The sequence below is a fragment of the Macaca mulatta genome, chromosome 1 (genome assembly GCF_049350105.2).
Source record: "Macaca mulatta isolate MMU2019108-1 chromosome 1, T2T-MMU8v2.0, whole genome shotgun sequence".
Classification (NCBI taxonomy): Eukaryota; Metazoa; Chordata; class Mammalia; order Primates; family Cercopithecidae; genus Macaca; species Macaca mulatta.
Window position 1 is genome coordinate 192,137,131 of NC_133406.1, and position 15,184 is coordinate 192,152,314.

Consider the following 15,184-nt stretch of genomic DNA (forward strand, 5'->3'; position numbering starts at 1 on the left):
CACAGTTAAGCCATAGTTGGTAGTAAATTTTGCTGGAATATAGACTTTAAAAAATTTTAACTATAAAATAGTTCAAATTAGTAGAAAAAAATATACTGAATCCTTTGATACCCCACCCCTCATTTAACAAATGATATATTTTACATGTTTGCTGCAGATTTTTGTTTTTAAGAAATATAATGTTGCATGTAGTTGAGGCCTCCTCTGTACCTTTTACCTCTTCCTGACCATGTTTTCCTCACTACCTTCCTTAGGATAACTAATATCCTGAAGTTGTACTGTATTCTATTTGTTCAGATTTTTGTACTTATTATTAAGTATATGTGTATGTCTGTGTATAACCTATGCTGTAGTTTTGTTTTTAAATTTTGCACAAGTAGTATCTTACTTGTATGTATCCTTCTGCAGCCTGCTTTTTCTGATTCACTGTTTTGGAGATTTTTCAGTGTTGATTCTTGCAGGTCTAATTCATTTCCTTCGTCATTATAAAACAGTATATGTTTGTATTAACAGTGATGTAATTTTTGTTCCTCTCAATGGACTTTTTATTAAATACTAGTAGTTAATGCTTTTTATTATTCAAAACAATGTTTCAATGAATATATTTGCACGTATTTCCTAGTATCATTGTGTCTGTGATTCTCAGGGGTGTGTTGTGTGCCCTAGGGAGCATTTTAGAAATTGACTGGACTACTTTTGTTTGTCACAGTGGTTGGGGAGTCCTGTGATATTAATTGTTTGGTATCCTGCATGACTTGAATGTCACATTGAATATGTAGATGAAAAACTTGTTTATAATTACCAGAGATTAATAACGTAATAGCAATTGATAATTATCTTTTTTTATTTATAAACACAAAGTTTTTTAAAAGGTTTTTAAAATGCATTTTACAGTAATGCAATTGGCATGTAAATTGAGGAAACAGTACACTTTGGTTTGACACTCTGCTAAGTTTACTTTTTTTGGAAAATCATAGCACCAATGGCAGTGCTGCTTGTGGTGTTCGAGTTGCTAGTATGGGACATTTATCATCTCACATTTGAAACTGCCCATTTTACATAGATTATGTGTATAGGTGCAAATACATCTTCCAGTTTAGTCTTGCCCAAGCATTTACATGTTAGAAATATGTATTTTCTTATAAAATATTTCTGTATTTTTTCAAACTTTAATTAGGACATTGGTTTATTGTTTAGTTATATGTATAGGTAAGTTGAAAATATTTGTGTAAAAGGATGATTTTGGGTTTTATAGAATGGTGACCCAGTGCTCTAGGGAGTAGATCTAGAAATGGAGCTGTTGAGTCTCAGGGTATCTGGTTAGTTTTCTAGGACTGTCATAACAAATTATCACAAATGTGGTTGCTTAAAACAACAGAAATTTATTCCCTCACATTTCTGGAGGCCAGAGTACAAAATAAAAGTGTCAGCAGAACAGTGCTCCTTTCAAAAGCTCTGGGGAAGAATCTTTCCTTGCCTCTTCCAGTTTTTGATGGTTCCAGGCATTCCTTGGATTGTGGCTGCTTAACTCCAATCTCGGATCCTAGAGGTTTCCTTTTCTGTGACTACCAATATCCTTTGTCCTTTAAAAGTGTAGTCTTTTGTTTTCTTCTTCTTGTTAAATATATTTTGGATACTAAACCTCTATTGGTTTTATGTAATAGAATTTTCAAAGATCGTCTAGTTGAAGTTTATATTTTACTTTGTTTTTGCTCTTTTTAGTACTGCATGTTTTTCATTTTCTAATTTTTTTGTTTCTGGTAAACAAAGAATGCTATTGATTTTTAAAATGATTATTTTACTTGACAAACTTGTATATATTTATTGTGTTATTGATTTTTAAAATTAAGTTTTTATGGAACTATAGCATATATTCATGAAGTACACAAATCATAAATGTGTAATCACCAATAATTAGAATATTATCAGAAACCCAGATCACTCCATTGGGCTGTCTCCCTCCCAGCCACTTCACCTACCCCGTTCCTTTCCCAAAGGTAACCACATCTTGACTTCTATCACAATGTATTTTGAAGTTTTGAAATCTAGCTATATCTATCTATAATCTATTTTGTATGGTATGAACTCTTTTATGTCTAACTAATTTGTGAGAGTTTATCCTTGTGGTTTTTGAGACAATAGCCCTTTTCCCCCTTCTTAAATGAGTATACCACTATTTATTCATTCTATTGTTGATGGACATTCTTGTTTTTTCTAGTTTGGGGATATTACAAATTGTGCTCCTAGGGGCATTCTTGTATATATCTTTGTTGCTTGCACATTTTTTATTTTAATTTTGAATGCAACATTAAGTAACATGAAATAACATATTATTTCAATAGTTACTTGTATTTTTTATGTGGAAAATCATGTTGTTTGAAAATAGACAGTTTTGACTTCCGCAGTACAATCCTTTGTCTTTTTTTTTTTTGCCTTGTCTTTACGTTGATGGCTAGAATTCCTAGTATAGTGTTTAATGTTAGGGATAACAAAGTAGGTATCTTTATCTTTTTTTCTGATTTTAAATTATGCGTCTGAAGTTTCACCAGTATTAGATCAAATCCTATGAAATTGCTGATAATGGGCCTTTTTTTTTGACATAAAAAACCTCAGCCATTTCAAATGTAGTTCAACCTAATAGAATATTGGCTGTAGGGTTTTCATTTGTTGAGTTAATAAAGTTGCCTTCTATTCTAATTTTTAAAAATCCCAAATGTTGAGTTATTTTGGATTTTTTTTCAGTCCAGTGAAATTATTATATAATATTGTTTTCTATAAAACAAGTCTATAAAAACAATGATACTTTTTGATGTTGAACTATTCCCATTCCTGTGATAAATTCTTTTAAGTCAGGATGTACATTTTTTACTCTATTTTGCTGGATTTGATTGGCTAATTTTTTATTTAGGATCTTTTATTTGTATTTGTAGAGAGATTTTAGCTTTATGAGTCAAATACCTTTTTTCACTTATTTTTAAAACATTTATTTTGAAATATTTCAGACATATAGGAAGTTACAGAGTAACATTTAATGAACACCTGTGTACCCATCCGGGTGAAGTGTCCTGTAAATCTCTGCCTAGTGTAATCCCTTTTTCCTTCTTCTTTTTGGCTAATCGGTATCCTGAATTTTGTATTTACCACTCCTCTGCAATTTGCAATATTTTTTCTCATTGTAATGTCTGCCTTTAAGACACTTGATTTGCTTCCAGTTGCTATTTAACTGGCATCTCAAAGGTATTGATAATGTTTTGAAATCATTTGGCTCTAAATATTTTATAATTTTTATTATGATTTCTACTTTAGCTTATGAATTATCTAGGATTTGTTTTAATTCCAAGATGCATAAGATTTATGTGTGTGTAACACTCTCCCATACTCATACTCTCCCCCCTACATACACACATACATACCCACACATATACATATATATTATCTTTTACTGTGGGATTTTAATTAATTGCATTGGGGTCATGTATTAGGGTTCTCCAGAAAAACAGAACCAATGGGATATACTATATAGTTATTTAATAGGGAATTTATTATGGGGATTGGCTCACTTGATTATGACAGCTTTGTAGTCCCATGATATGCTGCCTGCAAGCTGTCTGCGAACTGCAGAACCAGTGAAGCTTGGTGATGTAATTCAATCTGAGTACAAAGACCTGAGAACCAGGTGTAAGTCTTGGAGTCTGAAGGGTTGAGAACCTGCAGTTCTGTTATCCAAGGGCAGGAAAAGATGGATGTCCGAGCTCAAGGAGAGAGAAAACATTTGCCCTTAATCTGCCCTTTTGTTCTATCCTTGCTCTTCACAGATGGTATAATACCTGCCCACATTGGTGAGGATGGTCTTTTTTACTCAGTGTGCTGATTCAAATACTAATCTCTTATGGAATAATCCTCACAGACACACCAAGAAATAATGTTTACCAGCTACTTGCGTATCCCTTAACCAAATGAAGTAGATACATAAAATTAACCATCATAGCTAGTGAACAAGGTCTGTATGATATTATTTTTGTTATTTCCTTTGTGTCCTGATACTTATCCAGTTGTTGTGAATGCTCTCTACTTACTTAATATATAATCTCATTTGTTGGATATACAGCTCTATCTGTCATTATCACATCAGTCTTACTTATTCTGAAATTCAATTCCATATTAAATTTTTTGTCTGTATAATCTACCCGTTTGTAATGGAGATATATTAAATTCGTCACTATGATTATGTATTTTCACTTTATCCTTGATGTATTTCAGTACACTGTGATGTACAGAGCTGTGGATTTATTTGTTTATTCTGTTTTGCACTGGGTGTATGCTTTCCACTTGAGAATTTAATTTAAGGTTTTCTTTAGTTCTGGAAAATTCTTAGCTATCATATTTTTGAGTATTGTTTTTCTGCTGTTCTCTCCTGTCTTACTTTCTGGCAGTACTATTAGATATGTATTGGAGCTTTTATTCTCAATGTTTCTTAAGAGCTTTATTTATTATTCTTTAAATTTATCAGGCAGCCCTTGAACCAGAATAGGTTCAGAGAGGCTCCTAAATGCTTTTTTTTTTAACATTAAAAAAACTTCTTGTTTTTAGAGAATTTTTCAATATTAAATTTGTACTTAATAATTTAAAATTTATCTCGTCTACTGGGATTTTTAACTTAATCGACTAAATTTTCCAAAATTCTCATTTAGTCTTTTTAAATATCTGCCAATTTTCATTTTTACCAGTGTTAATTTCACAATATTTTAGTCTTCTTTACTAGATGAAGGATCCTAAATACTGCTTTTAAAATTGTTTTTTGATTGTGCAAATTAATTAATTTTCATTTGAAGTGATTTTATTTCCTCATTGTCAATTTTGTTGGTTTTCTTAGTGCTTGGGATGACATTGAAATCGTAGATCAATTTTGGGAGAGTTGAGATCTTCACAATATTGAGTTCATGAACCTATTAATAGTATATTTTTCCATTTATTTAGGTCTCTAGTTTCTTTCAGTGATGTTTGTAGTTTTTGGTATCCATGTCTTATACCTATTTTGTTAAATTTATACTTAAGTAGCTCATGTTTTTAATTTTTAATTTTTTAAATTTTTATTTATTTTCATATTTTGTGAAGATGAGGTCTTGCTATGTTGCCCAGGTTAGTCTTGAACTTCTGGCCTCAAATGATCTTTCTGCCTCAGCTTCCCAAAGTGCTGAGATTACAGGCATGAGCCACTGTGCCTGGCCAGAAGTTCATGTTTTTTTGATGCCACTATAAATGGTATTTTTAAAAATTTTATTTCTAGTGTATAGAAATAAAATGGAGTTTTATATATTGCCTTTATATTTTGTGACTTTGCTAAATTTCCCTATTTTTTCTAGTAGCATATTTTGTAATAGGTCACAACTATGATGTTTGAAAATACATTGTTTTACCTCTTCCTTTTCAACCTTACGCCTTTTCTTTCGTTTCCAAATATCTTTTTCTTGTCCTTCTGCACTGGCTGGAACCTATAGTGCATTGTGGTATAGAAGTGTTGAGAGTGGACATTCTTAACTTTTTGCTGATATTAGGGGCAATTATTCAGTCTTTCAGTGTCAAGTATGTTTGATATCAGATTTAGGCTTTTGCATAGATATTCTTTTTCAGTTGAGGAAATTTCCTTCTGAGTTTGCTGAGAACTTTTATTATGAATGAGGCTTAAATTTTGTCAAATGCTTTTTTTCCAAACAGAAAATGAATTAAAAGAATTTCGAAGATTTAATGCTATAATATACCTTTTAGAAGTGATTTAATAACCCTGGTGCAGTGGCACATGCCTGTAATCCCAGTGCTTTGTGAGGCCGAGGTGGGAGGATCACTCAAGCTTAGGATCACTTGAGCTTAGTTAGACCAGCCTGGGCAACATAGTGAGACACCATCTCTTTAAAAAAAAAAAAATTAGGCAGGCATGGTGGCACCTGCTTGTAGTCTTAGCCACTTGGGAGGTTGAGGTGAGAGGATTGCCGGAGTCCAGGAGTTTGAGGCTGCAGTGACCTATGATCACACCATTCATTGCATTCTAGCCTGGGCAACAGAGAAAGGCCTCATGTCTTAAAAAAAGTGACATAATTACATCCCACAAATTTTGATATATTGTGTTTTCATTTTTATTAAGCTGGAAGTTTTTTCTAATTTGTCTTACAATTTCTTCCTTGACCTATGAGTGGTTTAGGACCCTATTATTTAATTTCCAAATACTTAGTTTTTTTTTTTTTTTTAATTTTCCCATTATTGATTTCTAGTTTAATTTCATTGTGGTTAGATAATATACTCTGCGTGATTTTTAAAAAATATTTATGTCCTTTTATGTTGATTGAGACTTGTTTTATTACTCACAGTATCATCTATCTTGGTGAATGTTTTTGTGTGCCCTTGGAAAAAAATATGTGTATCCTTCTGTTATTGGATGAAGTACTCTGTAAATGTCATTTTGGTCAAATTAGTAAATATTGCTTATATCTTCTATATCTTTAATGATTACTTGACTGCTTATTTTTGTCAGTTATTGAAAGGGAAGTATTGGAATTCAAATGTGTAACTTTTTGCTTTATTTACATTGATACTGTATAATTAGATGCTATTATATTTAATTTTATGTCTTCTCAGTAAATCAAACTTTTAATCAATATGAAACATTCCACTTTATCCTTGGTGATTTTTCTCTTTCTGAAGTCTACTTTATGTCATATTAACATAACTGCCCCAGCTTTTATGATTAGTAATTGGATGATGGATCTTTTCCCTCATTTCGCTTTTATCCTTAATCTTTATCTTTTTGAAGTCGCAATATTATCCACATGCCATTAAATTTTTTTTTTTTTTTTGATGTGGAGTTTCGCACTGTCACCCAGGCTGGCGTGGAGTGGCGCAATCTTGGCTCACTGCGACCACCGCCTCCTGAGTTCAAGCAATTCTACTGCCTCAGCCTCCCGAGTAGCTAGGATTACAGGGGCCTGCCACCATGCCCAGTTAATTTTTTGTATTTTTAGTAGAGATGGGTTTTCACTATGTTGGCCAGGCTGGTCTTGAACTCCGAACCTCATGATCCACCTGTCTCATCTTCCCAAAGTGGTGGGATTACAGGTGTGAGCCACCATACCTGACTGAAATGTTCCTTTTTAAAGTGTACAATTTAGTAAATTTTAGTATATTCACAAAGTTGTGCAAAAATCATTACTAATTTCAGAACATTTTCATCACCATATAAAGAAATCCTGTATCTGTTAGTAGTCATTCCCTATTCTCCCTCTCCCACCAGCCCCTGGATCTAATTTCTGTATCTGTAGATTTGCCTATACTGGACATTTCTATAAATGGAATCCAACAGTATGTGGCCTTTTGGGTCTTACTTTTTTTTACTTAGCATAATGCTTTTACGATTCAACCCTGTTGTAGCATGTATCAGTACTTTATTTCTTTTTATGGTGAATAATATTTCATTGTATGGACATACCATATTTGGCCTATCTGTTAATCAGTTTGTTAGAGTAGACAACCAGAAATGAGCAGGCAGGGTTGCCCCTGGGAAAATCAGTCCTGGATACTCTGCCCACTGACAGTCAGCAAAAAAGACAGCAAAAAAGATTGGCTACACCTGGCCTTGTGCTTTTAACACTTTTTTTCACTTAACATAATGCTTTTAAGGTTCATCCATGTTGTAGCATGTAATAGCACTTTATTTCTGTTTATGGCCAAGAAAATAGTTGGATCATAGTTTTGAATCCATTCTGCCATTCTACCTTTTGGTTGGAGTGTTTAGTCAATTTATCTTTAATGTAACCATAGATAAGATTTACTTGTATCATTTTGTCATCTGTTTTCTGTGACTATTTTGTCTATTCCTCCATTATGGCTTTTTTTGTGTTGTTTATTTTTTAGTGTACCACTTACATTTTCTTTTTTTTTTTTTTAGCTGTATTTTAAAGAAAGTTACTTTCTTAGTGCTTGTCTGGGGTTTACAATTAGCATCTTAATTTATAATCTAGTATGGACTAATACTAACTTATTTTCACTGTTACATAAAACCTTTCCTTCTATTTTGTTCTATTCTCCCTCCCTTTATATTATTCTCATACAAATTACATTTTTATAAATATAAGTTTATACATTTTATAAACAATTATAAAACCAGCACAGTTTTATAATTGTTGCTTTCTGTAATTGTCTTTGAAATAAAATAGGAGAAATGAGTGAGAAATGCGTTTATACTGTTTTTATATTTACTCTATATAGTTTCATTTACTAGTGCTCTTTTTTTAATGTGGATATGAGCCTATGTCTAGTATCCTTTCATTTCAACCTGAAAGATTCTCTTTAAGTATTTTTGATAGGGAAGTTCTGCTAGTGATGAGCTATCTCAGTTTTTGTTTATTTGGGAATTACTTAGTTTTACTTACTTTTTGAAAGAAAACTTTTGTGGGTATTGAATTATTGTTTGAAAGTTTTCTTCCGTCAGCACTTTGAGTCAGTTATCACTCTTCCTACTGGCTTCATGTTTCTGATGAGAAATCAGCCGTTAATCTTACTGAAGATTATTGCTGCCTGCTGAATCACTTCTCTCTTGTTGTTTTCAAGATTCTCTCTTCTTGAGAGTTCATTGGATTCTCTTTTTTTCTTTTTCTTTTTTTTTTTTTTTGAGATGGAGTCTTGCTCTGTTGCCCAGGCTGGAGTGCAGTGGTGCAGTCTCATCTCACTGCCACCTCTGCCTCCCGGGTTCAAGCGATTCTCCTGCCTCAGCCTCTTGAGTAGCTGGGATTACAGGAATGTGCCACCATGCCCAGCTAATTTTTGTGTTTTTAGTAGAGATGGGGTTTCGCCATGTTGGCGAAGCTGGTCTCGAACTCCTGACCTCAGGAGATCCGCCCATGTGGGCCTCCCAAAGTGCTGGGATTCCAGGCGTGAGCCACCAAGCCCGGATAGATTCTCTTCTTTTGAAAGTTTATTAGGTGCACAGGTTGGATTTCTTTGATCTTTTAAAAACTTTAAAATTTTTTTTCTGTAGAGAGAGGATCTCACTATGTTGCCCAGGCTGGTCTTGAACTCCTGGCCTGAAGTTATCCTCCCTTGATTTCTTTTATCTTGTTTGATTTTTTGATTGGTTTTCTTTAAAGATAAGAAGATTTCATACATCATTTCTTGTGATATCCTTTCTGAGGCTCCCATTATATTTATTTTACTGTGCTTGGTGGTATCCCACAGGTCTTAAACTCTGTTCATTTTTCCTTCTGTTAATCAGACTAGATAATCTTTTTTTTTTTTTTTTGAGACGGAGTCTCGCTTTGTCGCCCAGGCTGGAGTGCAGTGGCCGGATCTCAGCTCACTGCAAGCTCCGCCTCCCGGGTTTACGCCATTCTCCTGCCTCAGCCTCCCGAGTAGCTGGGACTACAGGCGCCCACCACCTCGCCCAGCTAGTTTTTTGTATTTTTTTTAGTAGAGACGGGGTTTCATATTAGCCAGGATGGTCTCGATCTCCTGACCTCGTGATCCGCCCGTCTCGGCCTCCCAAAGTGCTGGGATTACAGGCTTGAGCCACCGCGCCCGGCCCAGACTAGATAATCTTAATTGACATATTTTCAGGTTCCGTTATTCTTTCTTCTGACAGCTCATATCTCCTCTTGAACTTCTCTAGTGAATTTTTAATTTAATTTTGGCTCTTTTTTAACTCTAGAATTTTTATTTGGTTCTGTTAAAAATTTTTATCTTTTTGCTGATATTTCTTATTTGATGAGACAGCATTGCCATACTTTCATTTAGATCATTAGGCACGATTTCCTTTAGTTCTTTGTTTTATTTATAATAGATTTCAGATCTTTGTTTAGTAAGCCCAACTTCTGGGCTTCCTCAGGGACAGTTTTTATTGACTGCTCTTTTTTCTTTTCTTCCCCCTCCCCCTTGTATGGGCTGTGCTTCCTATTTCTTTGCATGTTGTAATTTTTGTTGAAAATTGGACTTTTTAAATTATGTGGGACTGTGTAAATCAGAGCTCCCTCCCTTTCTCCTGAGTTTGTTGTCTGGTATTATTGTTTTTTGTTTAATTAATTTCCTGAACTAACTCTGTAAAATCTGTAATCTTTGTCATGTGTAGCCACTGACAGCTTTGCTCAGTTAACTTTATGGTCTCCTAAAGATTGGCCTTCTATTTCCTTAAATGTTTGAACCAAGAGGTCTTTCAGCCATTGTCAAGGTTCTCTGTGTATGTGCTGGGGTATGCTTTCTGTGCCCTGGCAGCCATTTACAACTCTGCCTTAGCCTTCACTTCCAACTTTCTCAAAGCCTCAAGGTCAGCCAGAGATGAAGGGTTATGGCTTTCTCAGGTCATCTCTGGGCACATGAACAGCTTTGCACATGTGTATGCGCTTCTGAATTGCCAAGTCTATGTCGTAGCTTGTCAAGGTGATTTAAGTCAACCACCCATCTGATTTCCTTTAACTTCCCTTTTCTGGCTTTCTTTTTGGAGAGCTTCTGGGTGTTCTTTTAAGAGACAGCAGAATTTGTAGAATTGTAGATGGAAAAAACAAGTAATGCCTTCTTGCATATGTTACAAATTGGATAGAGATTCAGCAGTTTCCAGTGAGGATAATTAGAGCAGTACTGTCCAGAAAAAAATGTAAGAGCCTCAAATTTGAGCCAAGTATATAAAGTTAAATTTTCTAATAGCTACAATTAAAAAGGTTAAAGTAGTAGGCCAGGTGTGGTGGCTCACGCTTGTAATCCCAGCACTTTGGGAGGCCAAGGCAGGCATATCACAAGGTTAGGAGATCAAGACCATCCTGGCTAACACAGTGAAATCCTGTCTCCACTAAAAATACAAAAAATTAGCCAGGGGTGGTGGCGGGTGCCTGTAGTCCCAGTTACTCTGGAGGCTGAGGCAGGAGAATGGCGTGAACCCGGTAGGTGGAGCTTGCAGTGAGCCGAGATCGCACCACTGTACTCCAGCCTGGGCAACAGAGTGAGACTCTGTCTCAAAAAAAAAACAAAAAAATTGAAGAAGTAGTCAAAAGTAATAATATATTTTATTTAAATCAAGGTATTCAAAATATCATTTCAACATGCAATTAATATAACAGTTATTAATGAAATATTTTACAGATTTTTTTACTGAGTCTTAAAAATCCATTTGTATTTTACACTTACAGCGCATTTTAAGTTAGACTAGCTATATCTCTGGGCGTAATTGGCTAGTGCCTACCATTTTGGACAGCGCAGATTTAGAGGGAATCTTAAGATGGTTTTAGTTTTAATGAGGCAAAGCAAGAAATGAACCTTATGGACAGAATGAGATTTGCTAAGGACCCTTATTTTAATGATCAATTGGGAATATATTAGAGCAAAAGTGGAACATAGGGTAACAGGGAGATGGTGTCAAATAGCTAGCACAGAAGATAATTAGTATATACAAAAGGATGTGAAGTTCATTTATTCAATGTAATAGTGTGGTAAGATGGCAGATGATATGGTTTTTAATCTAATAATTATGATAGTATTAATGAATGTTCTGTCAAGCACTGCTGTAAGCACTTTGAATATATTAACTTATTTAATCTTATGACTCATTTACTTTGTGACCTTAAGTTAGTAGATCACTTTAACTTTCCTGGGGCTCTGTTTGTTTCACATATAAAAAACTCAAAGCTGGACTAGATAACCTCTATGCTTTTTCTTAATATTGAAAGTCTGTATCTTTGGATACAATGATGATGATAAGAAAATTTCTGTCCTCAGGAAATTTATGATCAAGAGGTGATATGTACCCACTTAATTAAAATGCATGTACACAATAATTTGTACCATAATTACAAAATGCTACAGAAATTTAAGACCTACTTACTTGCATATAGTAAGTTCATAATAAATGTTTGAATTAGGTTGAATCGAATAATGGTGAATCAAGAGAAGTTTTGTGTAGGAGATATTCATTGATATATGTCTTGGCAGGTGGTAGGAATAAATGAGGAGGAGATGGAATGGAGTAGTAAGGAGTTACTGCTCCTTACATTATATTATATTATGTTACATTATACAGATGATGAAAGAACATGAGTCAAGAAAAGAGAACAATAAAAAATGTACTTTGAATGTGTTGTTGGGAGTGTTGGGTAACGTAACATTATATTGGACTCAAATCTTAGAGAGCCTTTAATATTCTGCTAAGGGTGTAGTTGATCACTGGCAATAGAATATGGTAGGTACTGGAGAGACTGTGCTATGTGTTATTTAATAACCACACATTTTATGCCTATATTTTCTGTCAAGCACAATGAGAATAGTTAAGTACAATTTAATATGTAAAAAGTAGTTTATTGGCTAGAAACTTTCAATTTATTAGCTTTGAAACTTTGTCATATTGCTTTTGATGAAGGTATCTGTGAACTGCGATTTTGGGTGGTAGAAGTCAGATTTGTAGTTTTTATCAGTGGTTTTTTTATTCTCTACTATAATGTTTTATTTCTGCTGAGTGTTAATCTTGTGATTAAATGATACTGAGTAACTTTATGTCAGCATTCAGCATAAAGTGGGAGCCTCAGGCTGACTGTTTAAAACTATTAGTGTCTGTCCCAAGAGCTAGTACATAGAACTTCAAATGTGGCACAAGTAACCAAATGTAAAATCATAGTTTTCTCAGAGGGATGGAAGTTATAAAAGCATTTCATTTAAATCTGTAAACACTAGTCTGTCTCTGTCCCTCTCTCTCTCTCTCTCTCTCTTTTTATTTGTATTTTTTCTTAGGTTAGCAGACTAATGTTTTTATGTAATATTTGATAATAAGTTATTTTAGTAGGATAGTTCAAGGAATTTATAAAGCAGTTACATCCATTTTATCTAATTTCTTTCAGGTAACTTGCCCAGGAGTCGTGCTTAAAGACAAAGAGGACATCTATCTTAGCATCTGTGTGTTTGGCCAATACAAAAAGACACAATGTGTCCCAGCCACTTTTCCACTGGTCTTCAATGCCAGAATGGTGTTTGAAAAGGTGAGTTCAAATATCAGATCAAGTATTAACAAACAAAAAAATCAAAGTGGTTCCAATTTTTTAATAAAAGCCCATAACAGAAATTATTACTGCTGACTGTGTGCTTTGGTTTAATTCAAAAGGATATTTGTAACTTAAGTCTGGAACCCTGAAAATTTGCATTAAATATGCATTGAATCACTTGCCTTTTTTCGTTTGATTAGCTTATTCCTAAAATTGATTTAGTGGACTTTATGTAACATAGAATCTTGATTTCTAAATAATGATTTTCATAAAAAGAGAGCAAAGTCATTAATAGATGCGAATATATCAGCTGGACGCGGTGGCTCATGCCTGTAATCCCAGCACTTTGGGAGGCCGAGGCGGGTGGATCACCTGAGGTCAGGAATTTGAGACCAGCCTGGTCAAAATGGTGAAACCCTGTCTCTACTAAAAATACGAAAAATAGCCGTATGTGGTGGTGCATGCCTATAATCCCAGTTACTCCGGGGCCTGAGGCAGGAAAATTGCTTGAACCTGGGAGGTGGAGGTTGTAGTGAGAGGAGATTGCACCATTGCACTCCAGCCTGGGTGACAGAGTGAGACTCCATCTATAAAACGAAGAATATACAGTATTTTACTTATGACTGTTTCTTGGTACTTCCTTCTGTAAGTCTTTTTTTCCCCCTAAAACTGCTGCTTTTGGTTAATTATTACCAATTGTGTTTCTTACTTTTTAATTTCCTTCTTTCTCATCTTTCCTTTCTTCTCACCTTCCTTTCTTCCCTTATTCCTTCTTTCTTCTTTTTCTCCAGAACCTACTCTATTCCGTGGACTTTTCTAGGCACTGAGGACATATGGTAAACAAGGCAAAATCCTCCCCTCTGGGAGCTTTCATTGTAATGGGGGAAACAGACAATAACCAAATAAATATGTGAATAATTTTAGATAGTGATAAGTGCATGAAGAGGGTAATGGGCGGGTACGGGGATTTGGGGGATTGTCTATTGTAAAAGGTGGTCAGAGAAGGCAATAGCATTTAAGCTGAGCCTGAATTATGAAATTATATCACTCTTATTTGAAGGTCTAGGAGAAGAGCATTCTAAGTAGAGGAATAACAAATATAAAGACTTGTTGTTGAGAATAATCTTGATGCATTGGAGGAACACCAAGAAGGCCTAGTATGATCATGGTAACAGGAGGAAGAATACTAGCAGAGGAAGTTGGAGACAGGGGCAGCGCAAGCTGTAAAGTTTATTTGTAGAATATTTTGTAGTGATGGGAAGCAGAGAGGAACTGACAGTTCTCAATAATGTCAAAAGTTTCTGTGATTGTGAAAGGAATGATATTTTGGGAATGAGGGGAGAAAAAAATATTCATACATATCTTCCTTCCTGCCTCTCCCTATATCTTCTCACTGTAGGTGTTCCCGGAAGCAGTAGATCCTGGAGATGTGGTTACACAGCTTGAATGTAAGTTTTTTAACTTTTTAATTCCTGATTCTAAGACATTTTAGGATTTATTATCCTTATGATCTTTAATCTTGGGTTAAATAAAAGTTTAAAAGGGGTTAGTAGAACTTAAAAAATCTTGAGCTGAGACTTTTTAATACTTTTTAGAATTTCAGAATATTCCTGGAAATAATAAAAGATGTATATGCTGCAGAGAGGCTGAGAATTACTTCTTTTTTTGTGTGTTTGGTTTATGGAAAACTGAGACTTATTTAAACTTTTTATTGATTAAGACGATATGGGGTGTTTGTGATATAATGATAGAGATTCATGTTACGTGAGATTTTGCCCTGCAAACAGAAATATGTCTTCAACTTCAGTGTATTTCAAGTCAAGAGAGTGAGTAAGATCAAAGTAATGATAGCTTCAAATATATGCTTTTGCACTTTACATTGTATTCATTACATTAATAAATTATTTGAAAAATACATTTTTCCAAGGCTCTACGTAACAAGTAAATTCTTGAAAGTACTCAGAATCAACTATAAAAAGATACAACTATTTGTGAGAGCAGCAATGCAAGAGTGTACACTTTTTAAGCTCTGGGTGTTAAATGAAAAGCTCTGTTAATTTATCATTGTAATTAGAAAGGGCTCTGGGATCACCAGATTGATGTAATGTATAACTGTGGCTCCAAAGGCCAGTAAAATTGAGCATAATCATTATTAACTTTCCTTTCCATTTGGCCTCCCCTGCTGG

The 15,184-nt window shown here is 34.4% G+C and overlaps 1 protein-coding gene across 7 annotated transcripts in view; it reads left to right on the plus strand.

Moving 5' to 3' along the window:
• Positions 1-15,184, plus strand: part of SPATA6 (spermatogenesis associated 6) — a 178,886-nt gene that overhangs the window by 5,436 nt on the left and 158,266 nt on the right. For 4 of the 7 annotated variants that reach the window (XM_015139044.3, XM_015139052.3, XM_077991543.1 and 1 more), the window contains 2 exon segments: positions 12,858-12,995; positions 14,398-14,446. In XM_015139044.3, coding sequence (XP_014994530.1) covers positions 12,858-12,995; positions 14,398-14,446 — 187 coding nt within the window. 7 annotated transcript variants of the gene reach the window in all.